We start from the raw sequence: 23,975 nt of genomic DNA, 5'->3' as shown, positions 1-23,975 counted from the left end.
CTTTCTGATATATACAAAATTTATCATTAATAGGAATTTTTTTGGATCACCACTAATAGGATTGTAATCCTATTTAAATGAATGTAAACTTTTTCTTATTAAATCAAATTAATACCATTTGTAAATGTATATAAACATTTAACTGGGATGGGGGGCCAGAATTTATATTTTCTTTTAAAGTTTTCAAATGGTATGTGTGGGACCAGAGAATTCACGGCCTAGGCCCACTCTACATTAGGGCCCGAGGCCCAAGCCGAGGAGAGCCATTTGCCGAGGACGCATAATGAAATCCCAAAAGGAGCATAAGGATATTGCCGAGGACGACCTCATGCTCAGCACCTCACAAAATGCCTGAAGAAAGGGGCAAACTCAATGTAGGGGCAGGACAAGGGAAAAAGCTGCCAACGTCATAATACAAAACCCTGTATCTGACAAGCCCATACTCTAAACCATGCCCTTTAACTTTCCCAACGACCCCTAACCACTCAAGGCATGGATTGACAGGACAGGTCTGCACCCCAGAAAGTAGAACTTACACGTGGACCCTAAAAGGAGAAACGAACACTAGTATAAAAGGGGATCCCCACCCCCCTGCAAGAGGGGGGGGGGGGAAAGAGGATAGAAGGCTCCTCGGACGCTGCCCGAGGACATAAGTCCTACAACCCGTACCAATGGAGGGCTAGCTAGTCAAGCCAAGTCCGTCTAAACATAAGCTCCCATAGAAGCTACGATTAAACCGCTCACCTGTGCCCAAGGTCAAGCCTTTCAAGCCCACTCTCTATAAATCATATTGTTAGGGCCCTTTACATACGAGCCTAACGTCATACCTGGGCCGTTAAAAATCGTGTCACTACAATTGGCGCCGTCTGTGGGAAGGCTTGCGCGTTGGCGCAGGTGACGGTGGAGTCAAGTCTCTATCAAGTAGAGGTCCGCAAAGTTTCCTCCTTTTCCAGCGACATGCAGTTGTTGCTCCGACAAAACTTCCGCTAGGGGCTACGCCTTGCAGTGTCGATGGTACGGGCAGCTCTAGGGGTTTCCAACCTCAAGCTAACTCTCCCCACCTTGGTCGAGGGGCTAACCTTCGAAAAATAAATAAATAAATACAAAGAAAAACTACAAGTTTTGGACAGAACCAAGGTCTTGTATGGTCCTCGGACTCAAGCCTCTAGGGAAACCAACTACTTAAAAGAAAAAGTACAAGTTTTGAACAGAACCAAGGCCTTGTATAGTCCTCGGACTCAAACCTCTGGGGAAACCAACTACTTAGAAGAAAAACTACAAGTTTTGGACAGAACCAAGGCCTTGTATAGTCCTCGGACTCAAGCCTCTAGGGAAACCAACTATTTAGAAGAAAAATTACAAGTTTTGAACAGAACCAAGGCCTTGTATGGTCCTCGAACTCAAGCCTCTGGGGAAACCAGCTACTTAGAAGAAAAACTGCAAGTTTTGGATAGAACCAAGGCCTTGTATGGTCCTCAGACTCAAGCCTCTGGGGAAACCAACTACTTAAAAGAAAAACTGCAAGTTTTGGACAAAACCAAGGCTTTGTATGGTCCTCGGACTCAAGCCTCTAGGGAAACCAACTACTTAGAAGAAAAACTACAAGTTTCGGACAGAACCAAGGCCTTGTATGGTCCTCGGACTCAAGCTTCTAGGGAAACCAACTAACTAGAAGAGACAATACGGGGTTTGGACACAACCTGGACGTTATATAGCCCTTAGAATCTACCCCGGGGAAAAGTTCCCCATTGATAATTGGGCTAATCCCTAAACTGCATGGATTCCCCAGTCTACCCTCGGATCATCAATACCAAGGGGATTGATGCAATATAGGGCCATATGTTGTCAAAAACACAGTCAAAGTCTCTCACTGCTCGGCTACCCTCTCGGATGAATTATTTAGAGTTTATCGCTCTCAGACGGTCGCCTCGCATGCATTACGAAGCGCTTAGCCGTTATCTCGGTGAGTTTCAGGAGTTTAATCTACTGGGAATTATCATTATTATACTTGATAATGCCAATAAGATCAAACTAGTAGGATTTTGTTTCAAGGTTTTTCCTGCTCTAAGCATCATTAAAGGAAAATACACATGTAATATTCATACACAAAGTAGTTGTTGCAGAAAAGAAAAGTATTTGAGAGTAAGCAAATCCATTTCTCATTAAGACAAAGAAACAGTACAGCGTATAATGAAAGAGCTTAAATAAGCTCATACCGAAACTAACTACATAAGCGAAAAGAAAAGATACAAGGGAATGAAGAAAAAGCCGAAGAAGAGGTGCAGAGAAGAGACGTGCTGCCGCTCCAAAATTTTGTCTAAGGAAACCATTCCTCAATACTTTTACATGCCTATAACTCAGGCAGCAAAAGAGCCCAACTTGGGGCTTGCACCGTTGAAGAAAAGGTGTAGAGAGCCCGACTTTGGGCTAGCGCCGCTGAAGAAAAGGTGCAGGGAACCCAACTTGAGGCCAGCACCGTTGAAGAAAAGGTGCAGGGAGCCGGAAGTTGATGAGCCTCCACGTAATCACGCCTGCGATAGAGCAAACGGCGCTGATGGCGGAAAACCTTACTCCTGACGCACCAAGAATCTGGTGCGACCAGTACCTGCTTCGGATTTTGACTGAAAGAGAGAGAAATACCATTTCCCCCTTGTCAAGATGGAAGATTATCTTGAATCTATGTCTCCCCTGTCCAGACCATGCCACCTTGAGCCTCGGAAGGGCCCAGCGCCTTTGCAGCGGATATAGTTCCTTTACCCCTACCCGTGTCTCAAACATATTGCACAAAGGGTGGATAGCACTGAATATGAAAACTGTGATTATAGCTGAAGGATTATGATTTTGAAGAGAGCCGAAGGGTTTATATGTAAGGAGAATAACCTCCTATCCTACTTATATAAAGGGTAAGGTGGTGGCATTCAATTCGTGCAGCTTTCCAAGGAATGCTACGGACAAGGCAGATATGGCTCAATTTCCAACACCATTCGCAACCGTAGGATCTGTAGATCCTCATGAAGGCGCGCCTTGAGTATTGAAGCGTCAAAGGACTTCGCGTGATTGGATAAAGGAATGCCTCTTAATTTGGCATGTCTCTCATGTAAATGGAAAAACCCAAATATTAGTAGAGTACAGAATTTGGGCGAGCTATGATGTAGGCCCAACATTACCAAAACCCTCCTCCCCAACTAAAAGTCGGGCAGTAGGATTTTGAGGGGCTATTGTGGGGCCAGAGAATTCACGGCCCAGGCCCACTCTACATTAGGGCCCGAGGCCCAAGCCGAGGAGAGCCATTTGCCGAGGACGCATAATGAAATCCCAAAAGGAGCATAAGGATATTGCCGAGGACGACCTCATGCTCAGCACCTCACAAAATGCCTGAAGAAAGGGGCAAACTCAGTGTAGGGGCAGGACAAGGGAAAAAGCTGCCAACATCATAATACAAAACCTTGTATTTGACAAGCCCATACTCTAAACCATGCCCTTTAACTTTCCCAACGACCCCTAACCACTCTAGGCATGGGTTGACAAGACAGATCTGCACCCCAGAAAGTAGAACTTACACGTGGACCCTAAAAGGAGAAACGAACACTAGTATAAAAGGGGATCCCCACCCCCCTGCAAGAGGGGGGGGGGGGAAAGAGGATAGAAGGCTCCTCGGACGCTGCCCAAGGACATAAGTCCTACAACCCGTACCAATGGAGGGCTAGCTAGTCAAGCCAAGTCCGTCTAAACATAAGCTCCCATAGAAGCTACGATTAAACCGCTCACCTGTGCCCAAGGTCAAGCCTTTCAAGCCCACTCTCTATAAATCATATTGTTAGGGCCCTTTACATACGAGCCTAACGTCATACCTGGGCCGTTAAAAATCGTGTCCCTACAGTATGGATAACTCTTATTCAATATATATCTACTGATTTTTTTTTTTTTTTAATAAATTGGGGGGCTATGGCCTCTCTCCATCATAAGGATTGTATTATTTCTCCCACCACTGGCTCTAGATCCCAAATGATTTGTGCATTGAAATGTGCTAATTTAATTACAAAGTCCTTGAAAATTTGTGAATTTCAGCTAATTTTATTGCTAAAGTTTTTGTTGTTAAACAAAACACTTGAAATCAAATTCTACCTACATAGAAAAAATATATATATTATTGATCTTAACTCAATAGTAAAGAGAAATCATTATGGATTGAAAATCATAAATTTAAATCAAATCATATCTATATTAAAAAAAAAAACACTAATATATATAGTTTTTATATCTAAATAAAATACTTAGTAATGAATCAAACTTGGTGGTAAGAATATCTTCTTTTCACTTGCTTAGCCTGTGACATTCATGAATGGTATGTTAAAATTTACCAAAACAGAGCCCAGGACTATCTTAATAAAAACAAAAAATAAAGCCCAGCATAATCTTATAGGAGTGGGGTGTCCATTCTTGCGTCTTGCTGATCTCGCTTCATCCTTTAGTTTTGGAAGGTTGGAGACTCTGCTCTCCATGAACCACGATATTGTCTAATGCATTAAATACTATATTTGTTAAAAAAAAAAAAAAAATACTATATTTGTGCACATAATACAAGAAAGAACAACCCCACAAGGCACAAAGTTATTGACATGCTTACCATATTATATTGATATTGAAGATATGAAAATCATTCGTCAAAGAAATATCTTTATTTAAGAGGCACTATCCTGTAGTAGTCGTCGTCATCATCTTCTTCTTTAAAATCTATTATTTAAATTCAGAAAGAAAAAGGAAATAGAACAATACATTCGGTGAAGGGAACCATTTCTCATTAATTGAGTGGTGTAGATTAACCATGTCACTTTTTTTTTAAAAAAAATTACATAATATTGCTAATCTTGTAATTTGAATTATTTTTCTTTTAAATTTTCAAATACTTTGTGTATGAGAATGTGTCAATTTAACTACAAAAGTCTTAGACACTCGTGAATTTCTATTAATTTTATTGCTAAACTTTTTGTCGTTAAACAAAACACTGAAATCGAATTCTACCTACATAGAAAATAAAATAAAATTTTTAGAGATCTTGACTTTGACTTGACGGTGGAGAGAAATCATTATAAACAAAAAACCATAAATTTAAACCATATCATATCTATAAAATACCAAGTAATGAATCAAACTTGGTGATAAGAATGTCTTCTTTTCACTTGCTTAGCCTGTGATCTAACATTCATGAATGGTATATACCACTGTAAATTTCTTTAAAAAATATTCACTTTTCTTCCTCTGTGTGTGTGTTAATACTTAGTATTTTCAAAAAAAATAAAATAAATAAATGGTTTGTTAAAATTTTCCAAAACAGAGCCCAGGACTATCTTTACAAAAACAAAAAATAAAGCTCAGCGTAATCTTAGCCCAAGTTCTGTACAAAGTCCAAACATTATTGGACTATTTAAGATGGGCATTAATTGGGCCTTGAAACCTGAATTCAGCCGAACACCGCTCTACTCTTCCAAACAAAAACAAAAGAAGCACTGACTTTCTGGGAAACAAACCTGGCCTTGACAATTTCCTTTTTGCTTCAGAGTCTCTCTCACCTTCTCTATGTGATCACTCCATTATAATAAACTCAAGAGAAAAAAAAAATTAAGAAAGAAAAATTAAAATGGGGGATCAAATAGCAAGAGCAGAGGATTTCGAGAAAAAAGCAGAGAAGAAGCTCAGTGGCTGGGGATTGTTCGGTTCCAAATACGAAGATGCCGCTGATCTCTTTGACAAAGCCGCCAATTCCTTCAAGCTCGGCAAATCCTGTATTTTCTTTTTTTTGCTTTTTATTTATTTATTTATAGTTTTTTGGTCTAATTTTCTGTATGTTTCCCGAGAAAGTTTAGGATAGAAAGTGATAGGATCTTTGTTGACAAATGGGTCTTGGTTTAATCTTACATTTCTGTTCTGTTTTCCCTTTAATTTGATTATTAAAGATTGGAATGACCCAAGTTTGGATTTTTTTGGACTTTTGTGAATCATGCAAAAATGGGTGTTTGGATTTTTTGTTTGCTTCATCGGAAAGTTTCAAATTTTGAGCATTTCCTTTTTGATGAGAACGGAGGGTGTGTGTATGTTCATATCTTGTATTGTTCTAATGAAAGATGCTGTGTTGGGTTTTGATATGATCTGGGGTTTGTTTGGTTTTTGAATTAGGGATGTTTGATTGATTTGATTAAGTTAGATTGACTGTGAGATAAATTGGCTTTAGATGTACAATGTGATTGGATTGAGTTTGGAAATGATAATCGAATACTGAATTGGAACTTGCTGTGAAGAAGTTGACAATTGTGATGAAAGTTTCAAAATTTGCCTAGTACTTCTGAAGATAGGTTGAAAGGTAATTAGATAGAATCATAGAAGGAAACAGAATTTATTCATTAACATGGGTTTAGTCCAAGAAATGGCTCTTGAACCATTTCTGTTTTCAATTAGAACAGTTTACTCTCAACATCCGTGCTGTTAGTCTTCCATTGATGATATTAGTTATTTAAAGATTTTTGCTCTATCTTGTCCTTGAGATGAATCTCATATCCCTGGAAAAGGTCATGTGAATTCAAGAATGAACTTGTTCTCTATACTAGATTTTTCCAACATTGCATGCTGGTGTTATGAATTTCTGAATCTATATGATTGTGGTTCCTCAGGGGATAAGGCTGGAGCGACATATGTAAAGTTGGCAAACTGTCATTTGAAGGTACTTTCAATTTTTGGGATTAAGTAGAGTTACTTTGTTTGGTTTTTTGTTGTATCTATTATTTTTATCAATCGGTTTGTATCTGATAATGTTGTCCTGTGCTCTTGTGCTTATAGTTGGAAAGTAAACATGAGGCAGCCCAAGCTTATGTTGATGCTGCTCATTGCTATAAGAAATCATCTATAAATGGTATGTATGGTGTTGGCTCACCCCGGTCAATTTTAATTTTCTGGCATGATCAATTTCATACCTTTAGCAAATATCCCATTTAGTTGAGAACTTGATAATCAATGATATAATGAAGAAATCCTACCAATCAAAATCAAATAAAAAGGATATAGTGAACAGATTGCATTTATAAGATAGATGCTTTGAATTTATCATTATTTGTTTATATAACTTCCTAAGAAACAGGACTCTTTTCCCACTATAGGTTTTAATTCCACATATTATAACCTCTATACTGTATGTAGGGCCATATAGGAATTATGGAAACAGTTTTCTACCAATTTCTTAACTTTCTATTTTTATAATCTCTGGTTTTTTCCTCTTTTAGTTGAGTTTGATAATACTTTATTGTTGCTAAAATGCTCGCCTTTTTGCAGAGGCCATATCTTGCTTAGAGCAGGCAGTAAATATGTTTTGTGAAATTGGAAGACTCAGCATGGCTGCAAGATACTTCAAGGTATGTTTTTTACTCAGCTGTGTCATCAATTTTTTTTTTTTTCTTTGAGATGATCATTTATAGTAATATTCTATTTACAATGTTATTTTGGGTTGTATTCCTTCATTTCTATCACTTGTTGCAATAATCTCAAGCCTTTTAAAATTTGAGAAATTGATTTTGGAGTGCTCTTGGGGTCTATGTTTATCCTTAATACACTTTTGGGATCGTTTCGGAGATCGTTTAATATTACACAGAAAAGGCATTGGGTGAACATTTAACATCTTTTCCCTGCACAGGAAATTGCTGAATTGTACGAGTCCGAACAGAACATTGAACAGGCTATTGTTTACTTTGAAAAGTCAGCTGACTTCTTCCAAAATGAAGAAGTAACCACTTCTGCCAACCAGTGCAAGCAGAAAGTAGCTCAATTTGCCGCTCAACTAGAACAGTAAGCCTAAATAAATATTTTACTCATGTGACAGTTGCAGCAAGTTGTTTAGTATGGAAAACAAGATAATCACAGATTGATTATCTCAACATGATCCTGAGAATTTTCATAACCTAATGCATCTTGGGAAAATTTGAAAATGCCCCTTAGAGCTTTACTTGACTGTCAACTGAATGCTGTTGAGTGTGGTGTCTTCACTCCTCATTTTGACAAGGGTGGCAGCTAGTTTATAACACTACTGCTATCCTACTGATATATTTAATTTTCTTATAATGGTTTCTAGCTTTTTGCACAATATTTGGATAAAGATTGTATGTAGTCTGGGATATATTCTTTTTTGTCATCATATATCTCCTAGTTCAACTACAGAAGTTCCAAGTGACCCAAATTCTGTAGTGGGAAAATGCAAAGTGATGACCGCATAAATCCTGATTTTGGAAACCTTTTATTAATTAAGGGACATGATGGGGATCTTAATAGTTTGCATGTGATATTTCTCCAGATATCAAAAGTCCATTGTGATTTATGAAGAGATAGCACGGCAGTCCCTCAATAATAACTTGCTGAAGTATGGAGTTAAAGGGCATCTTCTTAATGCTGGTATTTGCCAGCTGTGCAAGGGTGACGTTGTAGCAATTACCAACGCTTTAGAGCGATATCAGGTCTGAATTTGGTTTTATTTAAGCATCTCAGCATTCTACCCAATGGGTCATCTAACTATAAAAATGTTTCTGTTCACTTTCGCAGGAATTGGATCCAACTTTTTCTGGAACACGTGAATACAAATTATTAGCGGTGGGTTACTAAATGTTATTAAATTAAGTTTGCATTATATTCTTCATCTCTTTTGTTTGGATGTGGGTAAAATATCTTCTATTTACTTGTTACTCTTGGTTTGACCAACACTTAGATGGTTGATGTCGCCTTTCATTTTATTGATCTATGTTCTCGTCTGTTGTCATAATCATTTTGCTTTTTAAAACTTCATAGTAATCTTTATCTTATAGAGATAAGAGAATCATGACAAAGAAGCTTATGTCTCTGTGCCAGGATATTGCCTCTGCACTTGATGAGGAAGATGTTGCCAAGTTTACTGATGTTGTCAAGGAATTTGATAGCATGACTCCACTGGTACAACCCTCTCCATCTCCATTACTGAATTAATGATTCCTTGAGAAATTCTGTTTTAAACTTTGGATGTTGATTACATTCTAGGAATTTTTAAGTTTGTTCTGTTACGGTTGATCTGGAATAAAATATTAAAATCAGCATAAAATTTAGGGAGCAAAGGGCAAAAAACACAGTGCCTAGAATTTGAATACTTATATTTGTACAGGGCCGTCTCCAAATGCAAAAAATGAAAACTGTTGAACGTGATGCATGGAGAAAGGATTAGCGTTGACCAATATATATACAATTCTGAATTTTGTCTCCTATTTTTGCACTTAGATATTCACTGTTGATTTCAATAGCCCAAAATAAAATTCATGGATGAAGAAATCCTAAAATTTTTTAAATGAAATGAATTAATGGACTTTTTTTTAAAGTAGAGATTGATGTGGTAGTTCTTTCAATGTTCTTTTTCAATACCAACTTCCGTGACCCCTTCAACCTCATTATGTGTGTGTTTTTATTCTCCACTCTCAAAGTGTATCTAACTTCTATTTTTGACCTCATCTAAGATAAGATGTTTCCTTACATTGCAATTTTCTGATATTTGCATAAACTGCTCTATAGGATTCCTGGAAGACAACCCTTCTGTTGAGGGTGAAGGAAAAGCTGAAGGCCAAAGAACTTGAGGAGGATGATCTTACCTAAAAGTTTTATATCTCAAAGTTCAGTGATTTTTAGCTTTTATTCTTGATGATTGCATTGTGTTATGTGATTGTGTCCAGCTACACTTGCTTTACAAATGGCTACTGGTACTGAATTGTTCTTGGTTTGAATGTTAATTCGAGTGGGTATGCTAAAGTTTGTGAACAAGAGTTTGTAATTCTGGGTATTGACTATTTTCTATTGCTGGTTTTCATGTTGGAAAAGAATGAGAACTCTAAATGGAGGATACAATTGAATTATTAAATTAAAGGGGCCATGATCATCTGCTCTAGCTTATCTCTGTACCTCTCAACCACGCCTACAATGAACTGAGCAATAAGCATTGGTCCTTTTAGTCATGCAATTCATAAGGTCCCCACCCTCATCCTGGTTTAGCCAACCACTATGGCAACCCCACTTTCTATTTCTTGTCCATTTGGTGATTGACCCAATATGGTTGGCCTAAGCAAACGTTGACCATGTAATCACAATTTTTTTGACTGATTTGTTAAAGTTAGACCCCTTTGATATTTATTGTTGGCTCCTCATGTAATTTACCATCAAATTATCAATGGAAAGAAGTTTAAAATTTACCCTTTATTTTATTTACTTGTTTATTATTTGCAATATAATAATATCTTAAACCAATAGCACTTTTCTGTCAAGGGCTAAGAGAACTTTTCCTTTTAAAGCCCTCCCTTCAACAACAGGAAAAAATGAAAAACCAGAACATTGAATTAAAGTTTCTTAAGCAGTACTAGACAAGTCTGGAACAACAGAAAAAACTGGTAGTTCCGTAGTTCTCTTCAATAGAACTTTCAACAAAAATGCAAGTTTCCCTCTATTAGCCGCCATCAATAATAATCCAAAACAGCAATCCAAAACAAGGTTTTTCTTTTCTTTTTGGAGGTGTAAAAATAATCCAAAACAAGTTACTTTCATAAATAATTTGACATAAATATTTTTGAAACTCCTATCTCTATCAAAGATTACTTGTAAATCAAAGTCGTTATAATAAACCTTCCCAATTCATCATGCTAAAGGCAAACACAAAATAAAACATTTTACATGTGACAACCAGTCTCATAAGAATATACTATACTTTTTTCACGTATGACAATGTCTCCTAGGATGGCCGACATGTTCATTCCAATTTCCACATTGAAAACCCAAACAAAGCATAAGACAATTTGATTCTTTTCTCATTGATACCATAGCTTCTTTTTTTTTTTTCTTTTTTTTTTTTTTTTATGTGGATACCATAGATATTTTACAGAACACATCAATAGTTAATACTTAATAGACCTCTTCTCATGTACACAATTAGTTTTGGAAAATGAAACACGTTGTGTTGTCTTAACAACCTAACGCGTTGTCGTTTTAGTGGTTCTCCCTCACTTTCATTCCTAGCTACACCCACTTTGCCTCTTGGTCCTGCAAGTGCCTCTTTGACCCTACATATTTTGCATCTATCTTAAAAGATTCTTGTTTTGGCTACTATTGCAGGTTTAAAAAGTACCACTTTGCTGGGGAAAAAAAGGAAAGCAAGAAGAACGTACTGCAAGAATGATTGTTTGAGTCATTGATCAGAGTCTCAGAGAGGAAACTCTAGCTTCTTAAAGACTTTCCATAGGTATGTGTTAGCTCTGACACAAGCTTTTAGATCTTCTCCTATTCCTTCAATTTTTTTTTTTTTTAACTTTTTGTTTGAGTGTAAATTGATGAGTTATTGTTTAAATATGCAATATAAGTTTGTGGGGGTTTTTTTTCCATTGCTTTTTGTTTTTACTCTCTGGATAAAAACATTGTGCTTTTAGCTTCAGTTTCTGGGTTTGAAGAATGAACCAATTGCATATTTTTGTAAATTGTGGATTTTTTTTTTTCGTGAATAAAAAGTTGTAAATTGTATTTGTATTTCTCAAATTTGTGAATTTTGATCAGCAATAAAAGCTGAGCAAGTAAAGGTCAGATTTGAGTTTGTATAATTATCATGTATGTGTGTCAGGTATGTTTAACTTCAGTTTTGGTGTATGTGATTCTTGCTTTTTGGACAGCTTTTTGGCCTTATAGAGTTTTCAGTTTCGTACAACTGTTTCCTTTTACTTGCTAGATTCCTTGCTCCTCCAATCTGCCACAATTTTTTAAAAGAAATTATTTGAGTAATTCTCAAAATGTATTATTTGACATTCGAAGCTTTAGCCAGAAACATAGAAAAAGAACATACAGCTCTCTCTCTCTCTTATGTTTTGTCCTTTTTGTTGCGTGGCCCATTGTGAGTAATAAGGCTTTGATTGTGTTTTGTTAGAGAATGGTTTCAACTGATAATGGCAACCACAAAGAAGATATCGAGGAACCTAATGCTGTTGAAGTGAAGAGTGAAATTCCTCTTGATACATCAGCGTCTCGAAGGACACTAATTTCCAATGAAAACCCTCAAAGAAGGATTCCTGATACCTTTAGATCTCCAATTACTAGAATAAATTTCCTCAAGTTCGGCTCTGCATCTGCCAACTTCAGGCGGATAGCCAATGAGAGAGATGAGGTTTCACGGTCTGTGGCTTCTTCAAGTCATGCTTTCCGGGAGCGCCTCCATGGGGTTTTTTCTCGGAAAATTAATTGGGGTTCACTCATGAAAATGGCCAAAGAATGGATTAGAGACCCAATGAACATGGCTTTGTTTGCCTGGATCGCCTGCGTTGCTATTTCAGGTGCAATTCTATTCCTTGTTATGACTGGAATGTTAAACCGTGCAATACCAAAGAAGTCTCAGAGGGATGCTTGGTTTGAAGTAAACAATCAAATTCTCAATGCACTGTTTACTCTTATCTGTTTGTACCAGCACCCGAAACGGTTCTACCACCTTGTACTTCTATGCAGATGGAAACCAGAAGACATTTCTAAACTTAGAAAGATTTACTGCAAGAATGGGACCTACAAGCCCCATGAATGGGCACACATGATGGTGGTTGTTATTCTGCTCCATATAAATTGTTTTGCACAATATGCGCTTTGTGGTCTGAACTTGGGTTACAAGAGATCTCAACGACCAGCCATAGGAGTTGGAATATGTATATCAGTTGCAATTGCTGCACCTGCAGTTGCTGGCTTGTACACTATAATGAGTCCCCTTGGGAAGGAGTATGATATGGATGAAGAAGCACAGGATCAGAGTACCACGGGTGATAGGCCGGAAACAATGAGATTGAAATCGTTAGAGAAAAGATATTCTTTTGCAATAAGAGATGAACAGCAGTCTGTTGAGAGCAGAGCAGAATGGAGTGGGGGGATTCTTGATTTTTGGGACAATATCTCTATAGCATATCTATCACTATTCTGTGGCTTTTGTGTATTTGGATGGAATATGGAGAGACTTGGATTTGGCAATATGTATGTTCATATTGCTACTTTTCTTTTGTTTTGTATGGCTCCTTTCTGGATTTTCCTCTTGGCTGCTGTAAATATTGACAATGACACTGCTAGGGAAGCTCTAGTTGTAACTGGGCTTGTTCTTTGTGTGTTTGGTTTACTTTATGGTGGCTTTTGGAGGATCCAAATGAGAAAGAGATTCAATTTGCCTGCTTATAATTTCTGTTTTGGTGAACCATCTGCTGCTGATTGCACCCTATGGCTATTCTGTTGTTGGTGTTCTCTAGCTCAAGAAGTGCGGACTGGGAATTCATATGATATTGTGGAAAATAAGTTCCGCATAAAACATACTGAACTTTCACCTTTACCTCGTGAAGATGGAGCAGTTGAATCCAGATCCGGCTCTAGTTCTCCACTGGGGAATTACTCTAGCCCATCCAACATTCTTTCAACTAGTTCTCCAAGTCCCAGCAGAATTGCAAAGGGATATTATAGCCCAGAGAGGCAACTTTCTACTGTGGAAGAAGAGTTGCCTGCAGGAGGAAGAGATGAAACTATGACCCCACCATCTCCATCATTGATACAAAGAGAACCCAGTTAGCTCAAAAAGATAAAGAAAAATGGATAAGAAAATTATGGTAGTTTGATTTGTATATGAAATTGTTTGCAATATTTCTTGTATTACATGGATTTTGAGTGAATTCAATGCATCAATTTTCATTTTCACTTTTCTTTATGAAGTTATCCCTGTCTCAGTACCATCAGTTTTCCCGTGGTGTTGGAGACTTTATTCTGAAAATAAATTTATACTTGAGAGGTGAGAAAACCTTGAACCAAGTTTTCTTTTTCTTGCTGAGCATGTATTAAATGTCTTTGGAAATATTTCTTGTTGATTGACTTTATTTGGCTACTGACAGAAAAAAAAACTTAGCTGCACCATTAAGATATTTTCAATGACTACCATATTCTTTTGTTTGTTAACAATGAAATTTGTAAAATGTCCTCTCTGACTTATAGTAAAACTAAGAATGTAAATGAAAATTTAGTTATATGTCATCTGGCCCCAATTATCCATAAAATAATGTAGAGGATGTTGGCCCAAAAAATTAGAGGATGAATGAAGTGGAGTAATGCTTCTAGGTTGTCTGTGTCATCATATAAACCATTCAAATACAGGAGGATGATGGTAAGAAAAAGTACAAAACCCAACCAAAAGAAAAAAAAAAAACAAATGTTGTGAGAAGCTAGGTCAATTGAAATGGCAGTCATCTTTGTCTTAATCTACACTGAAGACTAGAAACTGCACAGTAAGAAGTAACAGCTTCCAAAGACTGCACTAGTAAGAAGAACAGTTTGTGAAAAGTAAGTGATTTGTTTCAGGTTGAAGATATTAGTAGACAAAAAAGAAAGACTAAAATGGCTTTGAGTTGAGAGTACATATCGGCAGAGTGTAACAGAAGATGTATATCTCTAGATAGAATGAAATTGCAAAACAGGATTGTGTAGTTAACTGAATTGTAGGCACAAAGTCTGATGACCAGAGTTTATTCAAATTTCTCAGCACAACTACAAGTAATTGGCTAAAGTGTGTCAAATGAAATTTTACTAAAATAATGTTTGATTTTCAAGGATATAAGCTGCTCTCTGTATATGTAAAAATGTTTGCACCAAAATGTATGTCTTGGCTTGTTGAGATTCTATCCAGTTAATGATTTTGATAAACCAGATCTTCTGCTCAGATAGGCCATGACTAATTCAGGGGCGTTCCAATTTGTAGTGAGAGCTAAGAAGTAAGAGCTTCTTTTTCATATGAAAAAAGCGTTTTATGCCATCATTTGTATTTACAAATTTTGTCCTAGATAATTTCATAGCTTGAGAAATAAAATCTGAGGCTGATTATTCAGAGTAAACTTGGCACTGTGCCACATGTAGGTTTGCTAAGTGATCCATTTGTCATGTCTTACTCTTATTGCATAGAAGGTGCCTACAGCACTTGATATTCTAGTAACTTTATTTTTTTAGATCAGTTATAATCTCCATTGCACTACTAAGGTCCCTGAAATGGGAAACTGAATTTGAAACATTCAGACTACTCTCCATAACCTCTTGTCCTACATGGCATTTTTCTGTGCCTATTTCATTCTGTGGTCAGTAAATTGCCATATATTGCAGATCTTATATTGGTATACTTTGTGATTCATAGTTTTCTGCTGGTCTAACCATAGACTTCTCACACAATAAGTTCATCAATCAGTCCAAGATACAATATTTTTCATAATTTTTGATGAGGGTCATGGCTTGTTGTGATTGGTATATAATAAAAGAAAGTAGTTTCAATAATAAATGCAGGAGAGTATAATGTTGTGAACAAACATGGTTCACAGTACAAACATGGTTTCCCACAGTAAAACTTAGTCTTTACCATCTAGGATTGTTTAGAATCACCACTAAACACAATGCTAATAATAGTCTCAAATAAAAAATAAACCATCTGAACATTTATATAGAGCTTCCAAGAACCACAAGACATCCCTAAATGAATCCTAATCGAACTCAAATACTAAGCTAAACTAATCATTATCTAAGAACATGAAATTTAATACCTATCACAACTCAAACTAACAAATAAATACGTTAAAACCTAAAATTATCCAATGAAAATCCAAAATGAAAAATTGAAATAGTTTCTGATTATATCAAAGGAGTTATGCGCTTGATATATAAATAGAGAGATTTTTTCCCCTCATAATAGAGATGATTTCTTTTGTTTTACGAAAAAGATTGTTTGGCTTTTTGTTTGTAATTTAAAGTCCGTGTCCATGAAGAGACATTTCATGTCACCTTTTCCTCCAATTCAATTAACAGCACCTGAACTTTCATCAAAAGGAAAGGGAAAAAAATTTATCGGCACCTGAGCGTGCTTGCTTGATTGCAAGGATTGATTGATTTATTTTTTATCTTTTGAAACCGGTTTAAACTTTGAAGGAATTTTTCCTACTTATCAACTCATAAATGTATAAAATCATCTACGTGTATAAAATCATCTTGTGAGTTCCAGTTAACTCAACTGGTAAAGTTTTTGATAGTTAAATAAGAGATTTGAGATTCAATCCCCGCCTACGCCAAAAACCAATCGGTGTATTGGTCTCCCAAAAAAGAAAAAAAAAATCTACATGTATAAACAAATTAGCCAAAAATCATGTGACTAAAAATATAACTAGATAGTTTTATGGTCACCATACAATACTGGGTTGAAAAAAAAAAATTCCAAACCAAACATTTATATTTTTGGTCCTTTTTTATTGGTGATAATGGATTGTTACTTCCATAAATGACGATAGGGGCCATTATAGAGTGGCGGTAGTGATTTCATTGATTAGCATTTAGCAATAACTAGCCGATATCCCGCGCGATGTGCGATGCATTTTGAAATATTTTGTAAAAAAAATATCTTTTAACACCTTGCGTTCATTAATACAATTATTGTTAGTCATGTTTAATTTACAGAGTTTTAATAGTAGAACTAAATTCAAACCAAACCCTAGTTCCTAACCATAATCAAATCCTATTAAAGCTTAATATTAAAATTAAAAATTCTATTGAGTGTAGTTAGTGCCAAATCTGCAAAATTTAGATTTGGCAATATTCTTTGTTATTTTTTGTAAGTATCCCAAATTTGCAATATGTAGTCATTTGAAAGTCACAAACAACAATGGTTAAAAAGTAATTCCAAAAACATTTATATTCAGTTGTCCCTTTAAAGCTTTCAAATATGAAATTCCTCAATTTCTTATAGCTGGAAAACATGAACAGAATTTACATTCTTTAATGTGTTATTGTGTCATTGTCTGAATGATCCACTTTCTACAGAAGATTGCATAAAGTTCATTTCCTACACATGTAAACTCAGACCTTTTAATTCACCTTCTTGCACAAAGTACATTAAGAAACACATAAACTAACATTAGCTCTACTACATTGATGCTTAACTACATCCAAATAACACTCAAAATTGATTAAGAATGAAAACATTAATATCCAAATGTTTTATGGAATCAAAAGCATATCATTAATTAACAACAAAGATTGAACATTGACAAAGAGCAAGTTAAATTTAAAAGAGAAAGAAGACTAAATTAAAATGCACACAAAAGATGAAATTTGTTCTATGTTGATATCTAGCAATAATATATAGTTAAACCAAAAATTCCCTATAGGGCCTTTGAGCACTGTAGCACCAATAGGTGGCTAATGCCTAGCAGTAGTTGAAATGAGATTTTAATCGAGGATAGTCATTATTCAGCCCCATATAGTTTCAGTTCCGTGAATGGAAGTTGGAAAGTAAGAAAAGGATGTATACTAATAGTTATGATAAGATGCTCTAGATTTTAACAATATGATGATTATTGTCCCCGAAAAATAAAAATGAACCCAGCTGATTATTGAAATTAAAAATAACATCCCAAAGAAAATAACTAGAAATATCCAATTGACCTCAAAGGGACATTCCAATTATGATGATATGTTTGTGGTATTTGCAAAGGTGTGGAGAGAGAGCAATTGGATACGGTTGGATTCCTTGCCATTGCCCTTGTCATAGGATTTCATAAACCACTTCTTTTTATCTGTCTGTAAGAATTCCAACAAAACACCCAACACATCAAAATTGCAAACGCTAATATTGAATTGATAACAACACAATTAAAACCTAACCCTCTGTTGCAAACTCTAATATTAGATTGATAACAACAACAAAAATTAATTTAGTTTATATTAGTTAAAGCACAGTATTTGTGTTTCCTCTTACCTAGCCAAAAAAACACAATCACTTTTCTAGAATAAAATTTCGAAAGGAGAAAAAGAATAAAATTTCAAACCCTTACTCACCATGTTTGAACTTTACAGATTCTAAAATGCAAAACTGCGATTTTGCCATAGGATTTTCTCATTTCAAGCACAGTCTGTCCAATAATACATTAAGAATTTGACAATCACTTTTCTAGAAAAAAAATTTCAAAAGGAGAAAAAGAGTAAAATTTCAAACCCTTACTCACCTCGTTTGAACTTTACAAATTCTAGAATGCAAAACCGCGATTTTGCCATAGGATTTACTCATTTCAAACACAATCTATCCAACAGTACATCAAGAATTTGAGTTATAAAAATGTGATTGCTAGAAGAGAAGTGATTGTAAAAGGAGACTCATGGCTAGAAGTAAGTGTACTAATTAACATATGACTAAGATAATTGAAAGAGGTGGGCAACTGAAGGGTTAGATCTAGAAGAGCTATATAACTTAGATAATTGCAAGAGGCGGGCAACTGAAGGATTAGACGTAGAAGAGCTGAATTAATGATATTTTTTTTTCTTTCTTTATTAAACAATTAATGGTATACTTGAAAGTCTAAAAGTTATTTTAGTCAATTGAGACTTGAGAGAAGGAGTGATGAGGAGTAATAAGTAATAGATGAGGTGTAACTTGAACAAAAAAAAAAAAAAAAATTGGATGGCTATCAAAGACGGCGCCACATGGCAGAACTTCATGCTTTCCCGCATGAGGTTTCTGCTTTTATATATATATTGATTGATTGATTCGCATGGTAGGGATGCAGTTCCCTTTTTTTTTTCTTTTTTTTTTGGTTATTAGGTACTGAAAGATTAGTTTATCGTATGTGTGATATATCTTTATCATGGCCTAAATTTTCAAGCGGTGGGTAAACGCATGCATTGGGGTATACCATTTAATGACCACTCTGAGCCACAAGAGTTTTAACTTTTAACCAAACAAAAGTCCATACAGCCAAGCCAATCATCCTTCTTTTTTTTTTTTTTTTTTTTGAGGAAAAAGCCAATCATCAATATAAGCATGTAAAGTACATAAGTTTTTTTTTTTTTTTTTTTTTTTGACAAAATAAAGTACATAAGTTAACTGCAAAAAATAGTGCTGTTAAAATTGTGGTTTTAGAATAACTCAAATGTGCTGACTTAACTTATTAATGTTAGCTCATCTACTTCACGGTTTTAACATTCAAATGATTCTCAACCTTTGGTAGTTGGTAACAGTTTTCTTGCCACAAATTTTGTCATAACATGATAATATGTATAATCATGATTGGTAAATATTGTGAAAATAAACTGTTTTTATAAGATTACAAATAATTTATGTAACTCATTAATATGCCTACATCCATGAACAACGGCAAAAAAGTTCCACTATAAAATAAGAATATTATAATAGCAGCACATAGATACTCTCACATAGATACTCTCACAAAACATCAAACTCCAAATACAAGATTGACTCTCTCTCTCTCTCTCCCAATTGTATTTGCTCTACTATTGTAGCACCTTTTCTCTCAATATGCGGCTCATTAGTCATTATCACTAATTATTACAAGAGAAACGATGTCTATATATATATATATATATATATATTCACACACTAGTATAGGTCGGCTGGGCTTAGTGCACAAATTCAAAACCAACTTGAACTTGGTTTACTACTACCGTTAGACAAAGGCCGCCAACTTTAATATTTATAACACATGTACATTATATTCTTTCTATTTTGATAATAATGATGATTATTCTACTATGAAGACAAGCTTGTATTGTAAACTTGTAATACAACGCAAAAAATACACAATAATATGGTTGTCTGGATATTTCATTTGCACAATGGAATTTTGATCTCCTTTCTCCTAAAGAAAAAGACGTGAAGAACTATGGGAATCATGGGATAATTTAGACTTCGGTTCATGCGTGTGGGTTTTTCTATTTCGAGAGTGGAAGTTGCAAATGCATGCACTGATAAAACCCTGTTTTACAGAAAAATAAGGGCATGATTGTTAGGTTAGAATTGGTGACTTAAATGATCAAAAGGGGAAATTTTGGCTAATGATGCTATTGACATTTTGGAGGATCATTATTGTCCTACTTTTTCCTTTGTGGTCATACTCATACCTAGCTAGCTACTTTTCCCACTTAAAAGTTTGTATTTTTTTAAAAGCTAATTAATAATTGGATTATGTGCTTGTTAGGTTAATGCTGGTTTAAGTAAAAAAAAAAAGGTTAATTGCTGGTTAGTTCGATTATTAAAACATATAAAATTTAGGCAAATGTGCTATTTCAATGACATTTTGGAGGATGATGCTTGTACCATTGTTCTGTAGGTATGCAAATCTACTTAAAGTAATCTCTTATAATATTTTAACTCTTTAGCCAAAAGGTGAAACGTTTTTCTTTTTAATTAATGAATGCTTTTAGGCATTATTTATACATCATTCTCTTAAAACTAATAACTTTTATACAATCATCAAGAAACAAAAAATATATATATTATATCAAAAGCCTTGCAACTCAGTAATAATATTGTTTATTCTCCTTTAAAAAAAAAAAATCAAGATTTGAATCTCTCATTCTCATTATTGGAACTATATATATCATGAATTTTCCACACATAATCATACTTTTAAAAAAAAAATTATCACTAAACACTAATTATTAAATCAACAACTTTAAAATACTTGTTAACAAGACCCAAACGTAAAAACAAAAGCCTGATGCAATATCAATTTGGGCTTTCTATTTTGGTTTGGCATGACTTTTTATTTATTTATTTTACCTATTATTTTTATACAATAAAAAATTAAAACTTATTTTTGCTAAATATAATTATTATTTTTTCTTGTTCTTTTTTTTATTTTTTATAATTTAATAATTACAATGAAACATATAAAATTTGAATCATGATGACTTGAAAACACCAAAAAAAAAAAAATCAACCAATTAAATTAATTACAAAAGCTCATAACTCATATTACTTATATTTTCAACCAAATAAACCACTAAGAAATAAGATATTCAAAAGCTAGCGCCCGCTGCCGTGTATATAAGGCCGGCCCAAGGCCTAGGCCTAAGACCCTACCACAAAAAAATATTTACCCTTTACAAAAAAAAAAAAAAAAAAAAAAGGCCCTCATTCCATTGTAAAAGGCCCAAAATTTTATAAAAAATATGAATTTTTTCATATTATTGTGCACTTTTTATTATTAGTGATGTTAGGGATATTACAAATTTTACTATATATTTACAAACTGACATATTACCAATCACAAAAAAGTATTTTAAATATTCATTAGTTACATTATTAAAGTTCATCAATCACTGTTATTATCACATTATATTGTGAATATTTTGTAATACCTTTTACATTTTCCTTTTTTATTTCTAACAAGGCTTTAAAAAAAAATTACAAATGTGTTATGTGGGGTCCAATAATTGATGGGTCAGGCCCACTTGCTGATGGAGAGTTCAAAGGCCTAAGCCGAAAAAGGTCATGGCCCGAGCTTAAGAATAATAAGGCCCAATTGGCCCGGAGAAGCAGCCGAGGACAGTGCAATCCTTGGCTGACCCAAAGATCCACTAAGAAGAGGGGCAAAACGGTAAAGGGACATGCTTGAAGGGAAATCTAAAATATCTAGGAAAGGCTGCCTTTACCATCTTCCCCATGCATATCTCTGCGCCTAACAGAGCCTTATCCTTTAACTTTATTAACCACTCCCAACAACTTTGGGTTGGGATTGACAGGAAAAGTATAAGTCTTGGAAATGTCGACCCTACACGTGGACGAAGGAAAATGAATGCAAACTAGTATAAAAGAAAAAATAAGTAATATAGAGGGGGGGCTGGGACGACTGGCCAAAAGGAGAAAAGGCTCCCAGTCTACCTCTAGAAGAAAGGCTCTAAGGGTAAAAGCGCTTAAATCACATATGAACACCACCAGAACCACCACTGGGTAACTAAGGCCTAGCCTTTCGAATCCACTCTCTACAAATGATATTGTTTGGGCCCTTTCACGTGCGAATCCTACCCTACTGCGGTTCGTCGCGAAACGTGTCCCTACAATTGGCGCCGTCTGTGGGGAAGGCTTGCGCGTTAACTCGAGCGGTGGTGAAGTTGAGCTTCTGTCGAATAAGGGTCTATGAGGGTGCCTTTATGACCGGCGACACATTGTTGCTATTCCAACATAAGTTCCCACTAGGGGCTACGTCTCACAGTGTCAATGGCATGGGCAAGTCTAGGGGCTTCAAACATCAGGCTGGCTTCCCCCACCTTGTTCGAGGAGCTAAACCTTCGGAAGATAAATAAATAAAGAACAATACAAGTTTTGGACAGAACCAAGGCCTTGTATGGTCCTCGGACCCAAGCCTCTGGGGAAACCAACTACTTACAAAGACAATAAAAGTTTTGGACAGAACCAAAGCCTTGTATGGTCCTTGGACCCAAGCCTCTGGGGAAACCAACTACTTACAAAGACAATACAAGTTTTGGACAGAACCAAAGCCTTGTATGGTCCTCGGACCCAAGCCTCTGGGGAAACCAACTACTTACAAAGACAATAAAAGTTTTGGACAGAACCAAGGCCTTGTATGGTCCTCGGACCCAAACCTCTGGGGAAACCAACTACTTACAAAGACAATACAAGTTTTGGACAGAACCAAGGCCTTGTATGGTCCTCGGACCCAAGCCTCTGGGGAAACCAACTACTTACAAAGACAATAAAAGTTTTGGACAGAACCAAGGCTTTGTATGGTCCTCGGACCCAAGCCTCTGGGGAAACCAACTACTTACAAAGACAATAAAAGTTTTGGACAGAACCAAGGCCTTGTATGGTCCTCGGACCCAAGCCTCTGGGGAAACCAACTACTTACAAAGACAATAAAAGTTTTGGACAGAACCAAGGCCTTGTATGGTCCTCGGACCCAAGCCTCTGGAGAAACCAACTACTTACAAAGACAATACAAGTTTTGGACAGAACCAAGGCCTTGTATGGTCCTCGGACCCAAGCCTCTGGGGAAACCAACTACTTACAAAGACAATAAAAGTTTTGGACAGAACCAAGGCCTTGTATGGTCCTCGGACCCAAGCCTCTGGGGAAACCAACTACTTACAAAGACAACACAAGTTTTGGACAGAACCAAGGCCTTGTATGGTCCTCGGACCCAAGCCTTTGGGGAAACCAACTACTTACAAAGACAATACAAGTTTTGGACAGAACCAAGGCCTTGTATGGTCCTCGGACCCAAGCCTCTGGGGAAACCAACTACTTACAAAGAAAAAATTTAAGTTTTAGACAGAACCCAGGCGTTACGAAGTCCTCGGACTCAAGCCTTTTGGGAAACCGACTACTAGAATGGGGAAGGTTCTCGGCTCAAATACTGTAAAGGTTAAAGCCAGTGTGTCAAGAAGATGGCGAAATGACCCAACTTTCATTAACCTAAGGAAACTGTCCATTTGGCGAGTGACCTGTCCTCGGATAGTTACTTCCTACACCGTATCGAGCACTTAGTCCTCATCTTGGCTAATTTTAAGGTGAGTTTCGTTCCTCACTGGTCGGCTTTGCTATTTTAAATAATTTTATTAAAGTTATAGTGACACCTTTTTATTAGCAAACATTTTAGCCTTAGTTATCATTGATTCAAATGCTATATTATGGTGCCGAGCAGCGTTTGTAAACTCGTAAAAACATAAAAACATAACATGCGAAATAAGGTAACAGCAACTTTTATTAATATGAAAAATTATTACAACGTACAAAGAAGGGCTTAAACATGCCTATACAAAAGATGAACTGCCAAAGCAATAATAGCATCCGCAATACAGATAAGTAAACAGTCAGGTGTCTTTTAAACTCGCCTTCAAAGTCTCTCCAACTTCTGCCTCAGTACTGCTCATATCAGGAGAAAAACCTTCTTTAGAAAAAGATGAAGGAGAGGGAAGAAGAATTGGAACACATAGAAGCAATTCAGCAAGCTCTTGTCATCAAGGAGCACAAAGGAAGATGGAGGACATGAGTAGAAGATGGAGGAGATGAATGAGGAAGATGGAGGACATGAGTAAAAGAAGGAGGAGAAGAAGAGGGAAGAGATAAAAAGAAAGAAAAAGGAGCAAAAGAGGGAGAA

General features: G+C 35.9%; 2 protein-coding genes across 2 annotated transcripts; both read left to right on the top strand.

Moving 5' to 3' along the window:
• Positions 1-5,512: 5,512 nt before the first annotated feature.
• LOC126697808 (alpha-soluble NSF attachment protein 2) lies at positions 5,513-9,937 on the top strand. Its single transcript, XM_050394914.1, has 9 exons — positions 5,513-5,783; positions 6,666-6,715; positions 6,832-6,904; positions 7,321-7,400; positions 7,679-7,830; positions 8,333-8,492; positions 8,578-8,625; positions 8,881-8,961; positions 9,568-9,937. Exons 1-9 carry the CDS (start codon positions 5,639-5,641, stop codon positions 9,646-9,648), a joined length of 870 nt encoding a protein of 289 aa, XP_050250871.1. The 5' UTR covers positions 5,513-5,638; the 3' UTR covers positions 9,649-9,937.
• Positions 9,938-10,985: 1,048 nt separating this feature from the next.
• LOC126697807 (uncharacterized) lies at positions 10,986-13,737 on the top strand. Its single transcript, XM_050394913.1, has 2 exons — positions 10,986-11,278; positions 11,951-13,737. Exon 2 carries the CDS (start codon positions 11,954-11,956, stop codon positions 13,610-13,612), a length of 1,659 nt encoding a protein of 552 aa, XP_050250870.1. The 5' UTR covers positions 10,986-11,278; positions 11,951-11,953; the 3' UTR covers positions 13,613-13,737.
• The last annotated feature ends 10,238 nt before the right edge of the window (positions 13,738-23,975 follow it).

The sequence above is a fragment of the Quercus robur genome, chromosome 8 (assembly GCF_932294415.1).
Source record: "Quercus robur chromosome 8, dhQueRobu3.1, whole genome shotgun sequence".
Lineage (NCBI taxonomy): Eukaryota > Viridiplantae > Streptophyta > Magnoliopsida > Fagales > Fagaceae > Quercus > Quercus robur.
This window is presented reverse-complemented; position numbering and strand designations above follow the sequence as displayed.

Coding starts and splice junctions, on each gene's coding strand:
- LOC126697808 (XM_050394914.1), top strand. CDS start 5,639: ATGGGGGATCAAATAGCAAGAGCAGAGGATTTCGAGAAAAAAGCAGAG. Junction 6,716..6,831: donor TGGCAAACTGTCATTTGAAG/GTACTTTCAATT, acceptor TTGTGCTTATAG/TTGGAAAGTAAACATGAGGC. Junction 6,905..7,320: donor TAAGAAATCATCTATAAATG/GTATGTATGGTG, acceptor GCCTTTTTGCAG/AGGCCATATCTTGCTTAGAG.
- LOC126697807 (XM_050394913.1), top strand. CDS start 11,954: ATGGTTTCAACTGATAATGGCAACCACAAAGAAGATATCGAGGAACCT.